Source organism: Festucalex cinctus, chromosome 5, assembly GCF_051991245.1.
Source record: "Festucalex cinctus isolate MCC-2025b chromosome 5, RoL_Fcin_1.0, whole genome shotgun sequence".
Taxonomy (NCBI): domain Eukaryota; kingdom Metazoa; phylum Chordata; class Actinopteri; order Syngnathiformes; family Syngnathidae; genus Festucalex; species Festucalex cinctus.
The window spans coordinates 3,617,293-3,645,115 of record NC_135415.1 but is presented as its reverse complement, the minus strand read 5'-3'; the positions used below and the strand labels follow the sequence as shown (position 1 = coordinate 3,645,115).

At 40.7% G+C, this 27,823-nt stretch overlaps 1 protein-coding gene across 1 annotated transcript in view; it reads left to right on the top strand.

Annotated features, from left to right (window-relative positions):
- rad17 (RAD17 checkpoint clamp loader component) overlaps positions 1–27,823 on the top strand; it is a 162,668-nt gene that overhangs the window by 3,174 nt on the left and 131,671 nt on the right. Inside the window, exon 3 of the mRNA XM_077521437.1 lies at positions 77–151. Within this exon, the coding sequence (XP_077377563.1) occupies positions 77–151 (75 nt within the window). The remainder of the gene's footprint in view (positions 1–76; positions 152–27,823) is intronic.

Genomic DNA, 27,823 nt, shown 5'->3' with positions numbered 1-27,823 from the left:
GCAGAGTAGACTTAATGTTGAACTACAACAGCTGTTTAATGTTTCTTTTTAATGTTTAATGAGGCTTTTTGTGTAGGTTGATTTAGCTGTTCACAAGAAGAAGATAGAAGAAGTGGAGAATTGGCTGAAAGTCCATACAGACGCATCAGAGGTATGGCAAGCTATAAATTCTCCTTATCAAGATAAAGAGCAAGGTAGGACCCTTGCTTTATGTATAGGACATTTACTCTATATGTACAATATATGTACATAATACCAAGGCTCAAAATTACTTATTTTCTTTGAGGATCAATTTTGCTAATCAATTGCTTCGTTTCAGGAGAAAATTACAAATTTTGAGGAGCCATATTTTGCTGGTTAATCCCAGAGACCTGAAACAAGGGTTTTATTAAATTTTTAAAGAATAAAAATACAATATAACGGGGTGGTTGACTGTATGGCCGCAGCTATCAGAAATTCCAGTATTCAAGTATGCTCCTGAAAATTCTGAATAATCGTGTAAATTTGCTGAACATGTCTTTATAACGTGCAACCAATAGGTTTCCCTTTTGTGAGGGATGTCAGTTTAATGTGTTACGATGCAAATTAACGCTTTATGAAAATTAACACAATTTTAAAGCATGACACATCCACCATGTGGTAAAAGAAGTATTTGAGCCACCTCAGTGCCCACAAGAGTAAGTGCCACATGCTTGAAAAAACAAAGACCCCCCCCCCAAAAAAAAAAAAAAAAAAAGCTGCGAGCAGCTATAAAGGGCCCTTGCAACCTGGTACACGTTGGGGTACTTGCACGTCGGGGTTCTGGCATGTTGGGGTACTGTGAAATAGGAAACCGTCTAAATTGTAAATGTTTTTGACATGCTTTGTGTTTGCAACATTTCATGGAAAGGCCAAAAATGATGCACAATTAAATAAAATCAAAATGGCTTGGCACATGGCGATAGAATACCTTTTTGTTAGTCTTAGGCTGATAGGTATCCCAATTTTTACAAATCTAGCTGAATCATATAATCGCAAAAGCTTCATAAAAATGTCTAGAGGGCGCTATTGAGCCATTTATTGCAAATTGCACAATAAATCTCTAAAATATTAATGTTCATGACAAGTCTGATGTATGTGCAAAGTTTCATGAGTTTTCGCACGATTAGACCAAAAAAAAAGCAGCATTTTACATGGCAAACATTGCATCGCTATGGCAACGGCGTGCGACAAAATAAAAAACTTTCGATAAGTTTGCATCTTAAACATCTTAAGATAAAACACACCAAGTTTGAAGACGGTCGGATAAATTTTGTAGGAGGAGTTCGTTAAAATATGACCCCTAAAAAAGGCCACAAAAAATGACTACAAATCCCAACGTAAATGAAAATGGCGGACTTCCTGTTTGGGTGAGCATATGATTCCAAGAGACTTTTTTTTGTACATCGTGGGCTCTTATATATCCCTCCAAATTATCATAGCGCGAGGTGAAACGTACAACCGGGAATGCTTCGTTTAAAGAGTTTTTTAGCTCAAAATGTGATGCCCGGACCCTAGGGGACTTCCTGTTGGGTTTAGCACATGATACCCAAAGACTTTTTTTGTACATCGTGGGTTGTTACATATGCCTCCAAATTTTTGTAGCTGTAGCTGCTTTGTACAACTGGGAATTCTTCATTAAGAAGGATTTTTTTTTTCTTTGTAAAAAGTGCATGCCACGGCAACAGCGTGCGACGAAATAAAAAGCTTTCAATAACTTTTCATCTTCAACATCTTAAGATGAATCACACCAAGTTTGAAGACGATTGGATAAACTTTGTAGGAGGAGTTCGTTAAAATAATACCCCTATGAAACGGCCAAAAAAATGGCAACACGTTGTAAATTAAATCAAAATGGCGGACTTCCTGTTAGGTTTAGCATATGGTTCAAAAAGAGTTTTTTGGACCTTGAGGTCTGTTACATATGTCTTCAAATTTTGGTAACTCTAGGTGAAACGTGCAACCGGGAATGCTTCATTAAGTAAGAATTTTGAAACGCAAAATTTGATGCGTCGCCGCCGTCATTTTTTTTTTTTTTTTTTTTTTTTTTTTTTTTTTTTTTTTTTTTTTTTTTTTGAAGAGCTCAGAATTGTTCATTCGGTAGTCTTACCGATTCAACGTCTTGTCATCATTGCTCTCTTTTTTTTTTTTTTTTTTTTGTGTGTATGTGTGCGTGCGTTTGCGTGCGTGCGTGCGTGCAAATACGTATAAATTTATACTCATTCATTCACCTAAAACCTTATAAATATCCCATTACCCTTCGCCTTAACCAGGTACTTCAGAATCTTGCCAGAGTCGTGAGATTTAAATGGTCAGGAGACCAGAGAAAAGGTCAGAAAAAAAAAGAAATAAAGAGAAAAGAAAGGTAAATCAAAGTGACATCCAGCACCGACCAAACACTTCCTGCCTTCCCCATGATTACAAAATCAAAGTCTTACGCCAACCCCGGAAGCCTCTAAATTCCAGCAAATTTAGCGAGATCTCAAGAGCCCAGAGGAAAAACTAAAGAGAGGAAGGAGGGAAGGATCGATAAGGCAGAGTGAGATCAATAGAAGCCAGTACATCCAATCCATCAAAGTGAAGTCCAGCACCAACAAGACCCCTCCTGCGTGGTTACAAAACCAGAGTCTTATGCCAACCCCAGAAACCTCATACTTCTAATAAATTAAGATCTCAAGTGACCAGAGGAAAAACTAAAGAGAGGAAGGAGGGAAGGATAGATAAAGCAAAGTGAGAACCACAGACACCAGCACCAACTGATTCAAGAGGCTGTGGGAGGGAGAGGGTACTTCTGTTGAGTTTCAGTAGATGCTGGTGCGACGGATCTGGCATGCATAAGGACCACCACCAAAGAAAGAAGCCGTCAACCGCGGTCCAGCAAAGCGAGCACCCCCCCCCGGAACCCCCAGGCCGCGGCAGCACCAAGGCCACCCCCAAGCCACCCGAGCGGACACCGGTCGGCGAGCCGACCCAGACACCCGGAACACCCCCGCCCCAGCCCCGGCCCACACCCCCGAGCCCAAGGCCGCAGAACGAGGCCCAGCGGGCCCCCACAGCGCCCCACCGGTCCCCAGCCCCCATCCCCCCACGACCCCCCCGCACCCCACCCAAACCCGCCACCCACCACGACCCAGGCCCCACCACCCCCGACCCCCAAACCCCCGAACACACCCCGACCCCCAGCACCCAACCCCCCACCCACCCATACCTCCACCCCACCCCAAACAAGCCGCCCCCCCCCGACGGCCGCCACCCCCCCCCCCGCGAACCCGGCCCCCCGCGAGAACCCCCCCCCCCCCGGAAACCGGCACCGGGCAGCAGCGCAGAGAGGGAAGATGTGCCCACCCCACCTCCAGCCGCGCGAGATTTGCACAGCGGCGGGAGGGGGGAAGCAGAGGAGGAAGCACCAGGGGAGAAGGCGGAACACCAGAACACCGAGCCCGGTGGGGAGAGGCCCCGGTCGTCACGCCAGAGTACTAGTGACACCTAACCCTATTACTGAGTCCGCCAGCTCGCCGACTGGCGAGCTCTACCCTTACACCGTGAATGTGGCCCCACCCAGTGTATATACAAGTGTGTGCGTGTGGTGCATTAAAATTGGGAGCAGGTGAGTCGGAGCAGAGGGAAAAAATTTCCCCTACTCCGACACACCCGTATCCCCCCCAAAAAAATGAATATGTATATGTGTGGTGCATTAAAAAAGGGAATGGAGGGACAAAGTGGTGGGGCAGGGACACAAATGGGGGGGACCACAGCGCTGCCAGGCACTGCAGTCCATCCCCTCTGATGGCTCCCCGCCCCAACTCACCCCTCCCCTTGGACGTGAGGTGCATTAAAATTGGAGGGGAGTTGAAGGGTGAAGACGGTGTTTCCACCCTTCCCCACCCCACCAAGAAATGTGTTGTGTGCCCTATGTGTATATTTACAAAGTGTATAGTGCAAGCTAGTGAAGTGAGTAAGAGGAGCGACCAGCGGGGCCTCACCCAACCCGGCGGGTGTAGGTGGCACGCCCGCCCCCCAGCACCCCCACCCCCACCCGCCCCCCACCTCATCCACCCGGCACCACAATGGGCGGACAGCCAGCGCAGCAGGGCTACCGGACAGCCCACCGGCCACCGGAGCCCGCCCGGGGCGCCAGGAGTTATACCGGAGTGGGGCAGGCCCCAAACCCTCGCCCGGCCCCCGGAGCCCGACGCCCGGGCCGGGGAGGGAGCCCCAGGCCCAGGGAGAGGGAGGGGGAGGGGCCGCAGGGCAGACAGGGAAGGGGGGGGGGGGGGGCGGGGGAAGCGGGGAGAAGACGACAAGAAGGCGAAAGGGCGGCTGCAGGGCAGGAGGCGGGGGGGGAGAGGAGGAGGGAGGGCGACAAGGGAAAAGGGACCGGGAGGCAGAGGAGGATGGGCGGGAGGAGGCGAGGAGGGAGAGGCGACGGGGGGGAGGAAGGGGGAGGGGAGAGGGAACCACGGGGCACACCGGAGGCCCACCCACCCCGAACCGCGCCGCCGGGCACGGAGCAGCGGACCGCGCCGGGACGGCACCGCCCCGGGCACCAGGGGAAGCACCCCAACACCGCACCCCACAGGGGGCCCAGGGAGCGGCCAAGACGCAACCGCCCCCGAGCAGACAACGGGGGGGGACGGCGTCAAGAAAATTGACTAATTAGCATGCAGTAACACCAAGTGTTGATGCTTAGTGCCCACTAGAAATAGATCTTAAGGAGTTATTGAGTATAGTGTCGTATAGTGTGGTATGCTCGAGCCCACTAGCAGCAACTAGGTTCCTGACTATATAAAAATAAAAACAATCAGATACAAAATACCAAATACAGGAGCAGCGAAAACAGAAGTTGTAACGATGTGGTGGCTCTCGTTAACAGGCAGAATCTTGGCAGGATTAAGTTGCCAAATTGAGATTAAAATATTCTATGTACATAGACCATATTTGTTTAAATCTTGATACTTGATTTTTATTTAAGGCAGAGATTTTTTCCATTGAGATATAATTTATTAGTAAGTTTAACCAGTGGTCGATATTTAGAGATTGTTTATTTTTCCAATTGACAAGGATTATTTTTTTAGCAATAGTAAGGGCTATAAATATAGATTGAGATTGTTTACATGGTAGCTCAGTTATTGTTAAGTCACCTAGTAAAAAAAAAAAAATGCACACAAGTTAATATCTTGCTGTCGAAAAGTTGATTTCAACTTAAAAAAAAAAAAAAAAGTGTGTCCTTTTTATAGACTAGAAGTGGAAACCAACCTGGCATACAATCTCAGTCTAATCAGTCTAATCAACAGCGTGCGACGAAATACAAAGCTTTCAATAACTTTTCATCTTCAACATCTTAAGATGAATCACACCAAGTTTGAAGATGATCGGATAAACACTGTAGGAGGAGTTCGTTAAAATAAGACTCCAATGAAATGGCCAAAAAAATGGCAACACGTTCCAAAATAAATCAAAATGGCGGACTTCCTGTTGGGTTTAGCATATGGCACCAACAGACGTTTTTGTAGGTCGTAGTCTGTTATATATGTGTACCAATTTTCGTAGCTCTAGATTAAACGTACAACCGGCAATGCTACGTCTAGTAAGAGTTTTGAAACTCTAAATTTGATGCCTCGCCCCCGTCATATAGTATGTCAAAAACTTTAAATTTTTTATTATGATGTTGTCCCAGGTGTTGACATGGTACAGCCCAAGTTTGAAGTTAATCGGGTTAACCATGTAGAAGAAGGGGGCATTCAAATACTCATACCTCACTTCCTGTCTATTTTAGGGTACACCTATCAAAGAGGTTTTTGTTGATCTGGATGTGCTACAGGTGCCACACAATTTTCGTAGCCGTAGGACAATCATAACGGGACAGGGACCCGTTAAACCTATGTAGGGGGCGCTACGGAGCCATTTTTCTGTTATCGTGTATGGCGACTTTAAAATATCAAATTTTTCGCCAGGCCCGATCTGCATGTAAAGTTTGGTGAGTTTTCGTTTATGTTTAGTGTCTCAAAAATGTGATTGTTTGCGGAAAAGAATAATAACAAAGAACTAGAGCTGCGAGCAGCTATAAAGGGCCCTCGCAACCTGGGCCACGTTGGGGTACTTGCACGTCGGGGTACTGACATGTTGGGGTACTGTTTCATAGGAAACCGTCTAAATTGTAAATGTTTTTGCCATGCTTTGTGCTTGCAAAGTTTCATGGAAAGGCCAAAAATGATGCACAATTAACAAAATAAAATCAAAATGGTTTGGCACATGGCTATAGAATAATTTTTGTAGGTATTAGACTGATAGGTGTGCCTCCAAATATTCACACATCTAGCTGAATCATATAATCAGAAATACTTCATAAAAGATGTCTAGAGGGCGCTATTGAGCCATTTATTACAAATTGCACAACAAATCTCTAAAATATTCATGTTCTTGAGAGGTCTGATCTGTGTGCAAAGTTTTGAGTTTTCGCTCATGTTTAGACTTTCCAAAAAAAAAAGCATTTTTCTTTGCAAACAATGAATCGCTAGAGCAAAGGCGTGACAAACAATTTAAATAACTTTTCATCTTAAATATCTTCAGATGAAACACGCCAAAGAATGAAGACAATCTGATAAGTTTTGTAGAAAATATGAGGCCTATAAAAGGCCCCCAAAAATGGCTACAAATAGCAAAGTAAATCAAAATGGCAGACTTCCTGTTTGGTTTAGCTTATGGCATTAGAAACTTTTTTGTCAGTCTTAGGCTGATAGGTATCCCAATTTTTACAAATCTAGCTGAATCATACATTTCCAAAAGCTTCATAAAAATGTCTATAGGGCACTATTGAGCCATTTATTGCAAATTGCACAAGAAATCTCTAAAATATTCATGTTTATGACAAGTCTGATGTGTGTGTAAAGTTTCATGAGTTTTCGCTCGTTTAGACAAAAAAAAAAAAAAAGCATCATTTTACTTGGCAAATAATGCTTCGCTATGGGAACGGCTTGCGACAAAATAAAAAAAACTTTCGATAACTTTGCATCTTAAACATCTTAAGATGAAACACACCAAGTTGGAAGACAGTCGGATAAATTTCGTAGGAGTTCGTTAAAATGTGACCCCTAAAAAAGGCGTAAATCAAAATGCCGGACTTCCTGTTTGGTTTAGCATATGGTTCTAAGAGACTTTTTTTTGTACATCGTGGGCTCTTATGTATGCCTCCAAATTATCATAGCGCTAGGTGAATCGTACAACCGGGAATGCTTCGTTAAAGAGGAGTTTTTTAGCTCAAAATGTGATGCCCGGCCCCAAGGGACTTCCTGTTGGGTTTAGCACATGGCACCAAGAGACTTTTTTTTGTACATCGTGGGCTGTTACATTTGTCTCCAAATTTTCGTAGCTCTAGCTGCTTCGTACAACTGGGAATGCTTCATTAAGAAGGAATTTTTTCCTTTGCAAACTGTGCATGCCACGGCAACAGCGTGCGACGAAATGAAAAGCTTTCAATAACTTTTCATCTTCAACATCTTAAGATGAATCACACCAAGTTTGGAGATGATCGGATAAACTCTGTAGGAGGAGTTCGTTAAAATAAGACCCCTATGAAATGGCCCAAAAAATGGCAACACGTTCCAAAGTAAATCAAAATGGCGGACTTCCTGTTCGGTTTAGCATATGGTTCAAAAAGAGTTTTTTGTACCTTGAGGGCTGTTACATATGTCTTCAAATTTTGGTAACTCGAGGTGAAATGTACAGCCGGGAATGCTTCATTAAGTTAGAATTTTGAAACACAAAATTTGATGCCTCGCCTCTGGCGGACTTCCTGTTAGGTTTAGCATATGGCACCAACAGGCTTTTTTGTAGATCATAGTCTGTTACATATGTGTACCAATTTTCATAGCTCTAGATTAAACGTACCACCGGCAATACTTCGTTAAGTAGGAATTTTGAAACTGTAAATTTGATGCCCCGCCACCGTCATATAGTATGTCAAAAACTTTAGATTTTTTACCATGGTGTTGTCCCAGGTCTTGAGATGGTACATCCCAAGTTTGAAGTCAATCGGATTAACCGTGTAGGAGAAGCGGGCAAAAGTATGACCCCTGTAAATGTGCAAAAATTGGCCAAAATTGGACATTTAAATACTCATATCTCACTTCCTGTCTATTTTAGGGTACACAGATCAAAGAGGTTTTTGTTCATCTGGATATGCTACAGGTGCCACACAATTTTCATAGCGGTAGGACAATCGTAGCGGGACAGGGATCCGTTTAAGCTATGTAGGTGGCGCTACAGAGCCATTTTTCTGTTATCATGTATGGCGTCTTTAAAATATCAAATTTTTCGCCAGGCCCGATCTGCGTGTAAAGTCTGGTGAGTTTTCGTTCACGTTTAGTGTCTCAAAAATGTGATTGTTTGCGGAAAAGAATAATAACAAACTAGAGCTGCGAGCAGCTATAAAGGGCCCTCGCAACCTGGGCCACGTTGGGGTACTTGCACGTCGGGGTACTGGCACGTTGGGGTACTGTCAAATCGGACAAGGACCATCTAAAATGTTTTTGACAAGCTTTGTGAGTGCAAAAGGCCAAAGATGGTGTGCAATTCCCAAAATAAATTCAAAATGGCGGACTTCCTTTTAGGTTTAGCATACGGCTACAGAATACTTTTTGTAGGTCTTAAGCTAATAGGTATGCCTCCCAGTTTTCACAAATCTAGGTCAAGTCATCTTTAGTTGTGTATCGCTTGAATCATACAATTGGAAATGCTCCATAAAAATGCATAGAGGGCGCTATTGAGCACAACGTTGGGTTACTTGCACGTCAGGGTACTGGCACGTTGGGGTACTGTTACATGGAACAAGGACCATTTAAAATGTTAGTTTTTTCCATGCCTTGTCTGTGCAAAGTTTAATGAAAGAGGCCAAAAATGATGTATAATTCCCAAAATAAAATCAAAATAGCGGACTTCCTCTTTGGTTTGGCAAATGGCTACATAATACTTTTTTGTAGGTTTTAGGCTGATAGGGGTCTGTCCTAATTTTCACAAATCTAGCAGAATCATACAATCGGAAATACTTCATAAAAATGTCTAGAGGGCGCTATTTATTGCAAATTGCACAATAAATCTCTAAAAATTCATGTTCATGACAAGTCTGATGTGTTTGCAAAGTTTCATAAGTTTTCACACATGTATAGATAAAAAAACAAAGCAGCACTTCACTTGGCAAACTGCATCGCTATAGCAGCAGCGTGCGACAAAATAAAAAACTTTTGATAACTTTGCATCTTAAACATCTTAAGATGAAACACACCAAGTTTGAAGACGGTCGGATGAACTTTGTACGAGGAGTTCGTTAAAATATGACAACTGAAAAAGGCCACAAAAAATGGCAACAAATCCCATCGTAAATCAAAATGGCAGACTTCCTGTTTGGTTTATCACATGGTTCCAAGAGACTTTTTTGTACATCGTGGGCTCTTATGTATGCCTGCAAATTATCATCGCGCTAGGTGAAACGTACAACCGGGAATGCTTCGTTAAAGAGGAGTTTTCTAGCTCAAAATGTGATGCCCGGCCCCTGGGGGACTTCCTGTTGGGTTTAGCACATGGCACCAAGAGACTTTTTTTGTACATTGTGGGCTGTTACATATGTCTACAAATTTTTGTAGCTCTAGCTACTTCGTACAACTGGGAATGCTTCATTAAGAAGGATTTTTTTCCTTTGCAAAAAGTGCATGCCACGACAACAGCGTGCGACGAAATAAAGAGCTTTCAATAACTTTTCATCCTCAACATCTTAAGATGAGTCACACCAAGTTTGAAGATGATCGGATAAACTCTGTAGGAGGAGTTCGTTAAAATATGACCCCTATGAAATGGCCCAAAAAATGGCAACACATTCCAAAGTAAATAAAAATGGCGGACATCCTGTTAGGTTTAGCATATGGTTCAAAAAGAGTTTTTTGTACCTCGAGGGCTGTTATATACCTCTACAAATTTTGGTAACTCTAGGTGAAACGTACAGCCGGGTATGCTTTGTTAAAGAGGAGTTTTTTAGCTTAAAATGTGATGCCCGGCCCCTGGGGGACTTCCTGTTGGGTTTAGCACAGGGCACCAAGAGACTTTTTTGTACATCTTGGGCTGTTACATATGTCTACAAATTTTCGTAGCTCTAGCTGCTTCGTACAACTGGCAATGCTTCTTTAAGGATATTTTTTTTCCTTTGCAAACAGTGCATGCCATGACAACAGCGTGCGACGAAATACAAAGCTTTCAATAACTTTTCATCTTCAACATCTTAAGATGAATCACACCAAGTTTGAAGATGATCGGATAAACACTGTAGGAGGAGTTCGTTAAAATAAGACCCCAATGAAATGGCCAAAAAAATGGCAACACGTTCCAAAATAAATCAAAATGGCGGACTTCCTGTGAGGTTTAGCATATGGTTCAAAAAGAGTTTTTTGTAGGTCATAGCCTGTTACATATGTGTACAAATTTTCGTAGCTCTAGATTAAACGTACAACCGGCAATGCTTCATGAAGTAAGAATTTTTAAACTCTAAATTTGATGCGTCGCCGACGTCATATAGTATATCAAAAACTTTAGATTTTTTACAATGATGTTGTCCCAGGTGTTGAGATGGTCCATCCCAAGTTTGAAGTTAATCGGGTTAACCGTGTAGGAGAAGCGGGCAAAAGTATGACCCCTGTAAATGTGCAAAACTGGGCCAAAATTGGACAGTCAGATGATCATACCTCACTTTCTGTCTATTTTAGGGTACACACATCAAAGAGGTTTTTGTTCATCTGGATGTGCTACGGGTGCCACACAATTTTCGTCGCCATAGGACAATCGTAGCGGGACAGGGATCCGTTTAACCTATGTAGGTGGCGCTATGGAGCCATTTTTCTGTTATCATGTATGGCGACTTTAAAATATCAAATTTTTCGCCAGGCCTGATGTGCGTGTAAAGTTTGGTGAGTTTTCGTTCACGTTTAGCGTCTCAAAAATGCGATTGTTTGCGGAGAAGAATAATAATAAGAATAACTAGAGCTGCGAGCAGCTATAAAGGGCCCTCGCAACCTGGGCCACGTTGGGGTACTTGCACGTCGGGGTCCTGGCACGTTGGGGTACTGTCAAATAGGACAAGGACCATCTAAAATATTTTTGACAAGCCTTGTGTGTGCAGTTTTATCAAAAGGCCAAAGATGGTGTGCAATTCCCAAAATAAATTCAAAATGGCGGACTTCCTTTTAGGTTTAGCATACGGCTACAGAATACCTTTTATAGGTCTTAAGCCAATAGGTATGCCTCCCAGTTTTCACAAATCTAGGTTAAGTCATCTTTAGTTGTGTATCGCTTGAATCATACAATTGGAAATGCTCCATAAAAATGCATAGAGGGCGCTATTGAGCACAAAGTTGGGTTACTTGCACGTCAGGGTACGGGCACGTTGGGGTACTGTTACATGGAACAAGGACCATTTAAAATGTTAGTTTTTTCCATGCCTTGTCTGTGCAAAGTTTAATGAAAAAGGCCAAAAATGATGTATAATTCCCAAAATAAAATCAAAATAGCGGACTTCCTCTTTGGTTTGGCAAATGGCTACATAATACTTTTTTGTAGGTCTTAGGCTGATAGGGGTCTGTCCTAATGTTCACAAATCTAGCAAAATCATACAATCGGAAATGCTTCATAAAAATGTCTAGAGGGCGCTATTTATTGCAAATTGCACAATAAATCTCTTAAATTTCATGTTCATGATGAATCTGATGTGTTTGCAAAGTTTCATGAGTTTTCACACATGTATAGATAAAAAAAAAAAAAAAAGCAGCACTTGGCAAACAATGCATTGCTATGGCAACAGCGTGTGACAAAATAAAAAACTTTCGATAACTTTGCATCTTAAACATCTTAAGATGAAACACACCAAGTTTGAAGACAGTCGGATAAATTTTGTAGGAGGAGTTCGAGAAAATATGACCCCTATAAAAGGCCCCAAAAAGTGGCTACAAATACCAAAGTAAATCAAAATGTCAGACTTCCTGTTTGGTTTAGCATATGGTTCCAAGAGACTTTTTTTGTACATCGTGGGCTGTTAAATTTGTCTCCAAATTTTCGTAGCTCTAGCTGCTTCGTACAACTGGGAATGCTTCATTAAGAGGGAATTTTTTCCTTTGCAAACTGTGCATGCCACGGCAACAGCGTGCGACGAAATAAAAAGCTTTCAATAACTTTTCATCTTCAACATTTTAAGATGAATCACACCAAGTTTGGAGATGATCGGATAAACTCTGTAGGAGGAGTTCGTTAAAATAAGACCCCTATGAAATGGCCCAAAAAATGGCAACACGTTCCAAAGTAAATCAAAATGGCGGACTTCCTGTTCGGTTTAGCATATGGTTCAAAAAGAGTTTTTTGTACCTTGAGGGCTGTTTCATATGTCTTCAAATGTTGGTAACTCTAGGTGAAATGTACAGCCGGGAATGCTTCATTAAATAAGAATTTTGAAACACAAAATTTGATGCCTCGCCTCTGGCGGACTTCCTGTTAGGTTTAGCATATGGCACCAACAGGCTTTTTTGTAGATCATAGTCTGTTACATATGTGTACCAATTTTCGTGGCTCTCAATTAAACGTACCACCGGCAATGCTTTGTTAAGTAAGAATTTTGAAACTGTAAATTTGATGCCCCGCCACCGTCATATAGTATGTCAAAAACTTTAGATTTTTTACCATGATGTTGTCCCAGGTGTTGAGATGGTACAGCCCAAGTTTGAAGTCAATCGGGTTAACCGTGTAGGAGAAGCGGGCAAAAGTATGACCCCTGTAAATGCGCAAAAATGGGCCAAAATTGGACATTCAAATACTCATACCTCATTTCCTGTCTATTTTAGGGTACACATATCAAAGAGTTTTTTGTTCATCTGGATGTGCTACAGGTGCCACACAATTTTCGTAGCCATAGGACAATCGTAGCGGGACAGGGATCCGTTAAACCTATGTAGGTGGCGCTACAGAGCCATTTTTCTGTTATCATGTATGGCGACTTTAAAATATCAAATTTTTCGCCAGGCCCGATCTCCGTGTAAAGTTTGGTGAGTTTTCGTTCATGTTTAGTGCCTCAAAAATGTGGTTGTTTGCGGAAAAGAATAATAACAAAGAAAAAGAATAACTAGAGCTGCGAGCAGCTATAAAGGGCCCTCGCAACCCGGGCCACGTTGGGGTATTTGCACGTCGGGGTACTGGCATGTTGGGGTACTGTCAAATAAGAAACCATCTAAATTTTAAACGTTTTTGCCATGCTTTGTGTTTGTAAAGTTTCATGGAAAGGCCAAAAATGATGCACAATTAACAAAATAAAATCAAAATGGATTGGCACATGGCTATATAGAATACTTTTTGAATATATTAGGCATGCCTGCCAATATTCACACATCTAGCTGAATCATATAATCGGAAAGACTTCATAAAAATGTCTAGAGGGCGCTATTGAAGCATTTATTGCAAATTTAATAAGAAATCTCTAAAATATTCATGCTTATGACAAGCCTGATGTGTGTGTAAAGTTTCATGAGTTTTTGCACATGTTTAGACCAAAAAAAAAAAGCAGCATTTTACTTGGCAAACAATGCATCGCCATGAAACGGTGTGGGACAAAATAAATAACTTTCGATAACTTTGTATCTTAAACATCTTAAGATGAAGCACACCAAGTTTGAAGACAGTCGGATAAATTTTGTAGGAGGAGTTCGTTAAAATATGACCCCTAAAAAAGGCCACAAAAAATGGCTACAAATCCCAACGTAAATCAAAATGGCGGACTTCCTGTTTGTTTTGGAAGATGGTTCCAAGAGACTATTTTGTACATCGTGGGCTCTTATGTATGCCTCTAAATTATCATAGCGCTAGGTGAAACGTACAACCGGGAATGCTTCGTTAAAGAGGAGTTTTTTACCTCAAAATGTGATGACCGGCCCTTACGGGACTTCCTGTTGGGTTTAGCACATGGCACCAAGAGACTTTTTTGTACATTGTGGGCTGTTAAATTTGTCTCCAAATTTTCGTAGCTCTAGCTGCTTCGTACAACTGTGAATGCTTCATTAAGAGGGAATTTTTTCCTTTGCAAACTGTGCATGCCACGGCAACAGCGTGCGACGAAATAAAAAGCTTTCAATAACTTTTCATCTTCAACATTTTAAGATGAATCACACCAAGTTTGGAGATGATCGGATAAACTCTGTAGGAGGAGTTCGTTAAAATAAGACCCCTATGAAATGGCCCAAAAAATGGCAACACGTTCCAAAGTAAATCAAAATGGCGGACTTCCTGTTCGGTTTAGCATATGGTTCAAAAAGAGTTTTTTGTACCTTGAGAGCTGTTACATATGTCTTCAAATGTTGGTAACTCTAGGTGAAATGTACAGCCGGGAATGCTTCATTAAATAAGAATTTTGAAACACAAAATTTGATGCCTCGCCTCTGGCGGACTTCCTGTTAGGTTTAGCATATGGTTCAAAAAGAGTTTTTTGTAGATCATAGTCTGTTACATATGTGTACCAATTTTCGTGGCTCTCAATTAAACGTACCACGGCAATGCTTTGTTAAGTAAGAATTTTGAAACTGTAAATTTGATGCCCCGCCACCGTCATATAGTATGTCAAAAACTTTAGATTTTTTACCATGATGTTGTCCCAGGTGTTGAGATGGTACAGCCCAAGTTTGAAGTCAATCGGGTTAACCGTGTAGGAGAAGCGGGCAAAAGTATGACCCCTGTAAATGTGCAAAAATGGGCCAAAATTGGACATTCAAATACTCATACCTCACTTCCTGTCTATTTTAGGGTACACATATCAAAGAGGTTTTTGTTCATCTGGATGTGCTACAGGTGCCACACAATTTTCGTAGCCATAGGACAATCGTAGCGGGACAGGGATCCGTTAAACCTATGTAGGTGGCGCTACAGAGCCATTTTTCTGTTATCATGTATGGCGACTTTAAAATATCAAATTTTTCGCCAGGCCCGATCTCCGTGTAAAGTTCGGTGAGTTTTCGTTCATGTTTAGTGCCTCAAAAATGTGGTTGTTTGCGGAAAAGAATAATAACAAAGAAAAAGAAGAAGAAGAATAATAATAAGAATTCCTTCAGGAACAATAGGGACCTCGCAGCGGTCGCTGCTCGGGCCCTAATAATAAGAAGAATTCCTACAAAAACAATAGGGCCTCGCAGCGGCACCGCCGCCGCCGCTGCTCGGGCCCTAACTAGAGCTGCGAGCAGCTATAAAGGGCCCTCGCAACCCGGGCCACGTTGGGGTACTTGCACGTCGGGGTACTGGCACGTTGGGGTACTGTCAAATAGGACAAGGACCATCTAAAATGTTTTTGACAAGCCTTGTGTGTGCAAAGTTTAATCAAAACGCAAAATATGGTGCGCAATTCCCAAAATAAATTCAAAATGGCGGACTTCCTTTTAGGTTTAGCATACGGCTACAGAATACTTTTTGTAGGTCTTAAGCTAATAGGTATGCCTCCCAGTTTTCACAAATCTAGGTCAAGTCATCTTTAGTTGTGTATCGCTTGAATCATACAATTGGAAATGCTCCATAAAAATGCATAGAGGGCGCTATTGAGCACAACGTTGGGTTACTTGCACGTCAGGGTACTGGCACGTTGGGGTACTGTTACATGGAACAAGGACCATTTCAAATGTTAGTTTTTTCCATACCTTGTCTGTGCAAAGTTTAATGAAAAAGGCCAAAAATGATGTATAATTCCCAAAATAAAATCAAAATAGCGGACTTCCTCTTTGGTTTGGCAAATGGCTACATAATACTTTTTTGTAGGTCTAGCATAATCATACAATCGGAAATGCTTCATAAAAATGTCTAGAGGGCGCTATTTTTTGCAAATTGCACAATAAATCTCTGAAAATTAATGTTCATGACAAGTCTGATGTGTTTGCAAAGTTTCATGAGTTTTCATGTGTATAAAAAAAAAAAAGCAGCACTTGACAAACAATGCATTGCTATGGCAACAGCGTGTTACAAAATAAAAAACTTTCGATTACTTTGCATCTTAAACATCTTAAGATGAAACACACCAAGTTTGAAGACAGTCGGATAAATTTTGTAGGAGGGGTTCGTTAAAATATGACCCCTGAAAAAGGCCACAAAAAATGGCAACAAATCCCACCATAAATCAAAATGGCAGACTTCCTGTTTGGTTTAGCACATGGTTCCAAGAGACTTTTTTGTACATCATGGGCTCTTATGTATGCCTGCAAATTATCATAGCGCTAGGTGAAACGTACAACCGGGAATGCTTCGTTAAAGAGGAGTTTTTTAGCTCAAAATGTGATGCCCGGCCCCTGGGGGACTTCCTGTTGGGTTTAGCACAGGGCACCAAGAGACTTTTTTGTACATCTTGGGCTGTTACATATGTCTACAAATTTTCGTAGCTCTAGCTGCTTCGTACAAATGGGAATGCTTCTTTAAGGATATTTTTTTTCCTTTAAAAACAGTGCATGCCATGACAACAGCGTGCGACGAAATACAAAGTTTTCAATAACTTTTCATCTTCAACATCTTAAGATGAATCACACCAAGTTTGAAGATGATCGGATAAACACTGTAGGAGGAGTTCGTTAAAATAAGACCCCAATGAAATGGCCAAAAAAATGGCAACACGTTCCAAAATAAATCAAAATGGTGGACTTCCTGTTAGGTTTAGCATATGGTTCAAAAAGAGTTTTTTCTACCTCGAGGGCTGTTATATACCTCTACAAATTTTGGTAACTCTATGTGAAACGTACAGCCGGGTATGCTTTGTTAAAGAGGAGTTTTTTAGCTCAAAATGTGATGCCCGGCCCCTGGGGGACTTCCTGTTGGGTTTAGCACAGGGCACCAAGAGACTTTTTTGTACATCTTGGGCTGTTACATATGTCTACAAATTTTCGTAGCTCTAGCTGCTTCGTACAAATGGGAATGCTTCTTTAAGGATATTTTTTTTCCTTTAAAAACAGTGCATGCCATGACAACAGCGTGCGACGAAATACAAAGTTTTCAATAACTTTTCATCTTCAACATCTTAAGATGAATCACACCAAGTTTGAAGATGATCGGATAAACACTGTAGGAGGAGTTCGTTAAAATAAGACCCCAATGAAATGGCCAAAAAAATGGCAACACGTTCCAAAATAAATCAAAATGGTGGACTTCCTGTTAGGTTTAGCATATGGTTCAAAAAGAGTTTTTTCTACCTCGAGGGCTGTTATATACCTCTACAAATTTTGGTAACTCTATGTGAAACGTACAGCCGGGTATGCTTTGTTAAAGAGGAGTTTTTTAGCTCAAAATGTGATGCCCGGCCCCTGGGGGACTTCCTGTTGGGTTTAGCACAGGGCACCAAGAGACTTTTTTGTACATCTTGGGCTGTTACATATGTCTACAAATTTCCGTAGCTCTAGCTGCTTCGTACAAATGGGAATGCTTCTTTAAGGATAATTTTTTTCCTTTAAAAACAGTGCATGCCATGACAACAGCGTGCGACGAAATACAAAGCTTTCAATAACTTTTCATCTTCAACATCTTAAGATGAATCACACCAAGTTTGAAGATGATCGGATAAACACTGTAGGAGGAGTTCGTTAAAATAAGACCCCAATGAAATGGCCAAAAAAATGGCAACACGTTCCAAAATAAATCAAAATGGTGGACTTCCTGTTAGGTTTAGCATATGGTTCAAAAAGAGTTTTTTGTACCTCGAGGGCTGTTATATACCTCTACAAATTTTGGTAACTCTATGTGAAACGTACAGCCGGGTATGCTTTGTTAAAGAGGAGTTTTTTAGCTCAAAATGTGATGCCCGGCCCCTGGGGGACTTCCTGTTGGGTTTAGCACAGGGCACCAAGAGACTTTTTTGTACATCTTGGGCTGTTACATATGTCTACAAATTTCCGTAGCTCTAGCTGCTTCGTACAAATGGGAATGCTTCTTTAAGGATATTTTTTTTCCTTTATTAAAAACAGTGCTTGCCATGACAACAGCGTGCGACGAAATACAAAGCTTTCAATAACTTTTCATCTTCAACATCTTAAGATGAATCACACCAAGTTTGAAGATGATTGGATAAACACTGTAGGAGGAGTTCGTTAAAATAAGACCCCAATGAAATGGCCAAAAAAATGGCAACACGTTCCAAAATAAATCAAAATGGTGGACTTCCTGTTAGGTTTAGCATATGGTTCAAAAAGAGTTTTTTCTACCTCGAGGGCTGTTATATACCTCTACAAATGTTGGTAACTCTATGTGAAACGTACAGCCGGGTATGCTTTGTTAAAGAGGAGTTTTTTAGCTCAAAATGTGATGCCCGGCCCCTGGGGGACTTCCTGTTGGGTTTAGCACAGGGCACCAAGAGACTTTTTTGTACATCTTGCGCTGTTACATATGTCTACAAATTTTCGTAGCTCTAGCTGCTTCGTACAAATGGGAATGCTTCTTTAAGGATATTCTTTTTTCCTTTAATAACAGTGCATGCCATGACAACAGCGTGCGACGAAATACAAAGCTTTCAATAACTTTTCATCTTCAACATCTTAAGATGAATCACACCAAGTTTGAAGATGATCGGATAAACACTGTAGGAGGAGTTCGTTAAAATAAGACCCCAATGAAATGGCCAAAAAAATGGCAACACGTTCCAAAATAAATCAAAATGGTGGACTTCCTGTTAGGTTTAGCATATGGTTCAAAAAGAGTTTTTTGTAGGTCATAGCCTGTTACATATGTGTACCAATTTTCGTAGCTCTAGATTAAACGTACAACCGGCAATGCTTTGTGAAGTAAGAATTTTTAAACTCTAAATTTGATGCGCCGCCGCCGTCATATAGTATATCAAAAACTTTTCATTTTTCACAATGATGTTGTCCCAGGTGTTGAGATGGTACATCCCAAGTTTGAAGTCAATTGGGTTAACCGTGTAGGAGAAGCGGGCAAAAGTATGACCCCTGTAAATGTGCAAAAATTGGCAAAAATTGGACATTTAAATACTCATACCTCACTTTCTGTCTATTTTAGGGTACACACTTCAAAGAGGTTTAAGTTCATTGGGATGTGCTACAGGTGCCACACAATTTTCATAGCCGTCGGACAATCGTAGCGGGACAGGGATCCGTTTAACCTATGTAGGGGGCGCTAAGGAGCCATTTTTCTGTTATCATGTATGGCGACTTTAAAATATCAAATTTTTCGCCAGGCCTGATGTGCGTGTAAAGTTTGGTGAGTTTTCGGTCACGTTTAGTGTCTCAAAAATGCGATTGTTTGCGGAGAATAATAATAATAAGAATAACTAGAGCTGCGAGCAGCTATAAAGGGCCCTCGCAACCCGTGCCACGTTGGGGTATTTGCACGTCGGGGTACTGGCACGTTAGGGTACTGTTTCATAAGAAACCGTCTAAATTGTAAATGTTTTGCCATGCTTTTTGTGTTTGTTCACATTGCTATGGAATGCTTTGTCGAGGTATTCGGCTGATAGGTATGCCTCCCAATATTCACACATCTAGCTGAATCATATAAAAAAAAAAAATTCTTTGCAAACAATGCATCGCTACAGCAAAGGCGTGCCACGTTGGGGTACTTGCACGTCGGGGTACTGGCACGTTGGGGTACTGTCAAATAGGACAAGGACCATCTAAAATGTTTTTGACAAGCCTTGTGTGTGCAAAGTTTAATCAAAACGCAAAATATGGTGCGCAATTCCCAAAATAAATTCAAAATGGCGGACTTCCTTTTAGGTTTAGCATACGGCTACAGAATACTTTTTGTAGGTCTTAAGCTAATAGGTATGCCTCCCAGTTTTCACAAATCTAGGTCAAGTCATCTTTAGTTGTGTATCGCTTGAATCATACAATTGGAAATGCTCCATAAAAATGCATAGAGGGCGCTATTGAGCACAACGTTGGGTTACTTGCACGTCAGGGTACTGGCACGTTGGGGTACTGTTACATGGAACAAGGACCATTTAAAATGTTAGTTTTTTCCATGCCTTGTCTGTGCAAAGTTTAATGAAGAAGGCCAAAAATTATGTATAATTCCCAAAATAAAATCAAAATAGCGGACTTCCTCTTTGGTTTGGCAAATGGCTACATAATACTTTTTTGTAGGTCTAGCATAATCATACAATCGGAAATGCTTCATAAAAAGGTCTAGAGGGCGCTATTTATTTCAAATTGCACAATAAATCTCTGAAAATTCATGTTCATGACAAGTCTGATGTGTTTGCAAAGTTCCATGAGTTTTCATGTGTATAAAAAAAAAAAGCAGCACTTGACAAACAATGCATTGCTATGGCAACAGCGTGTTACAAAATAAAAAACTTTCGATTACTTTACATCTTAAACATCTTAAGATGAAACACACCAAGTTTGAAGACAGTCGGATAAATTTTGTAGGAGGGGTTCGTTAAAATATGACCCCTGAAAGTTTTTCCTTGCCCGGTTGGAGGGTTAGATCAGGGGATGTCGCAACTTGTTTGTGGTTAAGTGCTACAGAAGTAAATGTGTCTTAACAACCTCATGATTGAATGTGTTTTCAATTCTCTAGGATGTGATTGGATTGTATCAATTAAATGTTCTTATAACTGATTCAGTGAGTAGTAAAAATAGTGTGTCAAGTATAATGACATGAAATATAAGGAATACAAAAAACAAAACAAGAACCCTCTAAATTACACATTTTGTTCCAGGCTTTATGTGCGTGCATAGTTTGAGTATACACCTAGGTTTAGGCCAGGAGTGTTCAAACCTTTTGCAAAGAGGGCCGGGTATGGTAAGGTGAGAATGTGTGGGGCCTAATCAACCATTTAGTTTAGCCTGACATAATTTTTTTACATGCATATGTAAATATATATATGTGGACAAATGTGTACATATGTCTACAAATTTTTGTAGCTCGAGCTGCTTCGTCCAACTGGGAACGCTGCATTAAGAAGGATTTTTTTTTCCTTTGCCAACAGTGCATGCCACGACAACAGCGTGCGACGAAATAAAAAGCTTTCAATAACTTTTCATCGTCAACATCTTAAGATGAATCACACCAAGTTTGAAGATGATCGGATAAACTCTGTAGGAGGAGTTCGTTAAAATAAGACCCCTATGAAATGGCCAAAAAAATGGCAACATGTTCCAAAGTAAATCAAAATGGCAGACTTCCTGTTAGGTTTAGCATATGGTTCAAAAAGAGTTTTTTGTACCTCGAGGGCTGTTACATATGTCTTCAAATTTTGGTCACTCTAGGTGAAACGTACAGCCGGAAATGCTTCATTAAGTAAAAATTTTGAAATGCAAAATTTGATGCCCTGCCTCTGGCGGACTTCCTGTTAGGTTTAGCATATGGCACCAACAGGCTTTTTTGTAGATCATAGTCTGTTACATATGTGTACCAATTTTCGTAGCTCTAGATTAAACGTATAACCGGCAATACTTCAGATGAAACATGCCAAAGAATGAAGACAATCTGATAAGTTTTGTAGAAAATATGAGGCCTATAAAAGGCCCCCAAAAAATGGCTACAAATAGCAAAGTAAATCAAAATGCCGGACTTCCTGTTTGGCTTAGCATATGGTTCTAAAAGACTTTTTTGTACATCGTGGGCTCTTATGTATGCCTCCAAATTATCATAGCGCTAGGTGAAAGGTACAACCGGGAATGCTTCGTTAAAGAGGAGTTTTTTTAGCTCAAAAAGTGATGCCCGGCCCTTGCGGGACTTCCTGTTGGGTTTAGCACAAAGCAGCAAGAGACTTTTTTTGTACATCGTGGGCTGTTACATATGTCTACAAATTTTCGTAGCTCTAGCTGCTTCGTACAACTGAGAATTCTTCATTAAGAAGAATTTTTTTCCTTTGCAAACAAGTGCATGCCACGACAACAGCGTGCAGCGAAATAAAAAGCTTTCAATAACTTTTCATCTTCAACATCTTAAGATGAATCACACCAAGTTTGAAGATGATCGGATAAACTCTGTAAGAGGAGTTCGTTAAAATAGGACCCCTATGAAATGGCCAAAAAAATGGGAACACGTTCCAAAGTAAATCAAAATGGTGGACTTTCTGTTAGGTTTAGCATATGGTTCAAAAAGAGTTTTTTGTACCTTGAGGGCTGTTACATATGTCTTTAAATTTTGGTAACTCTAGGTGAAACGTACAGCCGGGAATGCTTCATTAAGTAAGAATTTTGAAACTCCAAATTTGATGCCCCGCCTCTGGCGGACTTCCTGTTGGGTTTAGCATATGGCACCAACAGACTTTTTTGTAGGTCATAGTCTGTTACATATGTGTACCAATTTTCGTAGCTCTAGGTTAAACATACAACCGGCAATACTACGTTTAGTAAGAGTTTTGAAACTCTAAATTTGATGCCCCACCGCCGTCATATAGTATGTCGAAAACTTTAGATTTTTTTACCATGGTGTTGTCCCAGGTCTTGAGATGGTACATCCCAAGTTTGAAGTCAATTGGATTAACCGTGTAGGAGAAGCAGGCAAAAGTATGACCCCTGTAAATGTGCAAAAATTGGCCAAAATTGGACATTTAAATACTCATATCTCACTTCCTGTCTATTTTAGGGTACACACATCAAAGAGGTTTTTGTTCATCTGGATGTGCTACAGGTGCCACACAATTTTCATAGCCGTCGGACAATCGTAGCGGGCCAGGGATCTGTTTAACCTATGTAGGTGGCGCTATGGAGCCATTTTTCTGTTATCACCTATGGCGACTTTAAAATATCAAATTTTTCGCCAGGCCTGACGTGTGTGTAAAGTTTGGTGAGTTTTCGTTCACGTTTAGTGTCTCAAAAATGTGATTGTTTGCGGAAAAGAATAATAACAAATAACTAGAGCTGCGAGCAGCTATAAAGGGCCCTCGCAACCCGTGCCACGTTGGGGTATTTGCACGTCGGGGTACTGGCACGTTAGGGTACTGTTTCATAAGAAACCGTCTAAATTGTAAATGTTTTGCCATGCTTTTTGTGTTTGTTCACATTGCTATGGAATGCTTTGTCGAGGTATTCGGCTGATAGGTATGCCTCCCAATATTCACACATCTAGTTGAATCATATAAAAAAAAAAAATTCTTTGCAAACAATGCATCGCTACAGCAAAGGCGTGCCACGTTGGGGTACTTGCACGTCGGGGTACTGGCACGTTGGGGTACTGTCAAATAGGACAAGGACCATCTAAAATGTTTTTGACAAGCCTTGTGTGTGCAAAGTTTAATCAAAACGCAAAATATGGTGCGCAATTCCCAAAATAAATTCAAAATGGCGGACTTCCTTTTAGGTTTAGCATACGGCTACAGAATACTTTTTGTAGGTCTTAAGCTAATAGGTATGCCTCCCAGTTTTCACAAATCTAGGTCAAGTCATCTTTAGTTGTGTATCGCTTGAATCATACAATTGGAAATGCTCCATAAAAATGCATAGAGGGCGCTATTGAGCACAACGTTGGGTTACTTGCACGTCAGGGTACTGGCACGTTGGGGTACTGTTACATGGAACAAGGACCATTTAAAATGTTAGTTTTTTCCATACCTTGTCTGTGCAAAGTTTAATGAAGAAGGCCAAAAATTATGTATAATTCCCAAAATAAAATCAAAATAGCGGACTTCCTCTTTGGTTTGGCAAATGGCTACATAATACTTTTTTGTAGGTCTAGCATAATCATACAATCGGAAATGCTTCATAAAAAGGTCTAGAGGGCGCTATTTATTTCAAATTGCACAATAAATCTCTGAAAATTCATGTTCATGACAAGTCTGATGTGTTTGCAAAGTTCCATGAGTTTTCATGTGTATAAAAAAAAAAAGCAGCACTTGACAAACAATGCATTGCTATGGCAACAGCGTGTTACAAAATAAAAAACTTTCGATTACTTTGCATCTTAAACATCTTAAGATGAAACACACCAAGTTTGAAGACAGTCGGATAAATTTTGTAGGAGGGGTTCGTTAAAATATGACCCCTGAAAGTTTTTCCTTGCCCGGTTGGAGGGTTAGATCAGGGGATGTCGCAACTTGTTTGTGGTTAAGTGCTACAGAAGTAAATGTGTCTTAACAACCTCATGATTGAATGTGTTTTCAATTCTCTAGGATGTGATTGGATTGTATCAATTAAATGTTCTTATAACTGATTCAGTGAGTAGTAAAAATAGTGTGTCAAGTATAATGACATGAAATATAAGGAATACAAAAAACAAAACAAGAACCCTCTAAATTACACATTTTGTTCCAGGCTTTATGTGCGTGCATAGTTTGAGTATACACCTAGGTTTAGGCCAGGAGTGTTCAAACCTTTTGCAAAGAGGGCCGGGTATGGTAAGGTGAGAATGTGTGGGGCCTAATCAACCATTTAGTTTAGCCTGACATAATTTTTTTACATGCATATGTAAATATATATATGTGGACAAATGTGTACATATGTCTACAAATTTTTGTAGCTCGAGCTGCTTCGTCCAACTGGGAACGCTGCATTAAGAAGGATTTTTTTTTCCTTTGCCAACAGTGCATGCCACGACAACAGCGTGCGACGAAATAAAAAGCTTTCAATAACTTTTCATCGTCAACATCTTAAGATGAATCACACCAAGTTTGAAGATGATCGGATAAACTCTGTAGGAGGAGTTCGTTAAAATAAGACCCCTATGAAATGGCCAAAAAAATGGCAACATGTTCCAAAGTAAATCAAAATGGCAGACTTCCTGTTAGGTTTAGCATATGGTTCAAAAAGAGTTTTTTGTACCTCGAGGGCTGTTACATATGTCTTCAAAATTTGGTCACTCTAGGTGAAACGTACAGCCGGAAATGCTTCATTAAGTAAAAATTTTGAAATGCAAAATTTGATGCCCTGCCTCTGGCGGACTTCCTGTTAGGTTTAGCATATGGCACCAACAGGCTTTTTTGTAGATCATAGTCTGTTACATATGTGTACCAATTTTCGTAGCTCTAGATTAAACGTATAACCGGCAATACTTCAGATGAAACATGCCAAAGAATGAAGACAATCTGATAAGTTTTGTAGAAAATATGAGGCCTATAAAAGGCCCCCAAAAAATGGCTACAAATAGCAAAGTAAATCAAAATGCCGGACTTCCTGTTTGGCTTAGCATATGGTTCTAAAAGACTTTTTTGTACATCGTGGGCTCTTATGTATGCCTCCAAATTATCATAGCGCTAGGTGAAAGGTACAACCGGGAATGCTTCGTTAAAGAGGAGTTTTTTAGCTCAAAAAGTGATGCCCGGCCCTTGCGGGACTTCCTGTTGGGTTTAGCACAAAGCAGCAAGAGACTTTTTTTGTACATCGTGGGCTGTTACATATGTCTACAAATTTTCGTAGCTCTAGCTGCTTCGTACAACTGAGAATTCTTCATTAAGAAGAATTTTTTTCCTTTGCAAACAAGTGCATGCCACGACAACAGCGTGCAGCGAAATAAAAAGCTTTCAATAACTTTTCATCTTCAACATCTTAAGATGAATCACACCAAGTTTGAAGATGATCGGATAAACTCTGTAAGAGGAGTTCGTTAAAATAGGACCCCTATGAAATGGCCAAAAAAATGGGAACACGTTCCAAAGTAAATCAAAATGGTGGACTTTCTGTTAGGTTTAGCATATGGTTCAAAAAGAGTTTTTTGTACCTTGAGGGCTGTTACATATGTCTTTAAATTTTGGTAACTCTAGGTGAAACGTACAGCCGGGAATGCTTCATTAAGTAAGAATTTTGAAACTCCAAATTTGATGCCCCGCCTCTGGCGGACTTCCTGTTGGGTTTAGCATATGGCACCAACAGACTTTTTTGTAGGTCATAGTCTGTTACATATGTGTACCAATTTTCGTAGCTCTAGGTTAAACATACAACCGGCAATACTACGTTTAGTAAGAGTTTTGAAACTCTAAATTTGATGCCCCACCGCCGTCATATAGTATGTCGAAAACTTTAGATTTTTTACCATGGTGTTGTCCCAGGTCTTGAGATGGTACATCCCAAGTTTGAAGTCAATTGGATTAACCGTGTAGGAGAAGCAGGCAAAAGTATGACCCCTGTAAATGTGCAAAAATTGGCCAAAATTGGACATTTAAATACTCATATCTCACTTCCTGTCTATTTTAGGGTACACACATCAAAGAGGTTTTTGTTCATCTGGATGTGCTACAGGTGCCACACAATTTTCATAGCCGTCGGACAATCGTAGCGGGCCAGGGATCTGTTTAACCTATGTAGGTGGCGCTATGGAGCCATTTTTCTGTTATCACCTATGGAGACTTTAAAATATCAAATTTTTCGCCAGGCCTGACGTGTGTGTAAAGTTTGGTGAGTTTTCGTTCACGTTTAGTGTCTCAAAAATGTGATTGTTTGCGGAAAAGAATAATAACAAATAAAAAGAAGAAGAATAATAAGAATTCCTTGAAAAACAATAGGGACCTCGCAGCGGTCGCTGCTCGGGCCCTAATAATAATAAGAATTCCTTCAGGAACAATAGGGACCTCGCAGCGGTCGCTGCTCGGGCCCTAATAAAAAGAAGAAGAACTAGAGCTGCGAGCAGCTATAAAGGGCCCTCGCAACCTGGGCCACGTTGGGGTATTTGCACGTCGGGGTACTGGCATGTTGGGGTACTGTCAAATAGGAAACCATCTAAATTTTAAACGTTTTTGCCATGCTTTGTGTTTGTAAAGTTTCATGGAAAGGCCAAAAATGATGCACAATTAACAAAATAAAATCAAAATGGATTGGCACATGGCTATATAGAATACTTTTTGAATATATTAGGCATGCCTGCCAATATTCACACATCTAGCTGAATCATATAATCGGAAAGACTTCATAAAAATGTCTAGAGGGCGCTATTGAAGCATTTATTGCAAATTTAATAAGAAATCTCTAAAATATTCATGCTTATGACAAGCCTGATGTGTGTGTAAAGTTTCATGAGTTTTTGCACATGTTTAGACCAAAAAAAAAGCAGCATTTTACTTGGCAAACAATGCATCGCCATGAAACGGCGTGCGACAAAATAAATAACTTTCGATAACTTTGTATCTTAAACATCTTAAGATGAAGCACACCAAGTTTGAAGACAGTCGGATAAATTTTGTAGGAGGAGTTCGTTAAAATATGACCCCTAAAAAAGGCACCAAAAAATAGCTACAAATCCCAACGTAAATCAAAATGGCGGACTTCCTGTTTGGTTTAGCAGATGGTTCCAAGAGACTTTTTTTGTACATCGTGGGCTCTTATGTATGCCTCTAAATTATCATAGCGCTAGGTGAAACGTACAACCGGGAATGCTTCGTTAAGGAGGAGTTTTTTACCTCAAAATGTGATGACCGGCCCCTACGGGACTTCCTGTTGGGTTTAGCACATGGCACCAAGAGACTTTTTTGTACATTGTGGGCTGTTAAATTTGTCTCCAAATTTTCGTAGCTCTAGCTGCTTCGTACAACTGTGAATGCTTCATTAAGAGGGAATTTTTTCCTTTGCAAACTGTGCATGCCACGGCAACAGCGTGCGACGAAATAAAAAGCTTTCAATAACTTTTCATCTTCAACATTTTAAGATGAATCACACCAAGTTTGGAGATGATCGGATAAACTCTGTAGGAGGAGTTTGTTAAAATAAGACCCCTATGAAATGGCCCAAAAAATGGCAACACGTTCCAAAGTAAATCAAAATGGCGGACTTCCTGTTCGGTTTAGCATATGGTTCAAAAAGAGTTTTTTGTACCTTGAGGGCTGTTACATATGTCTTCAAATGTTGGTAACTCTAGGTGAAATGTACAGCCGGGAATGCTT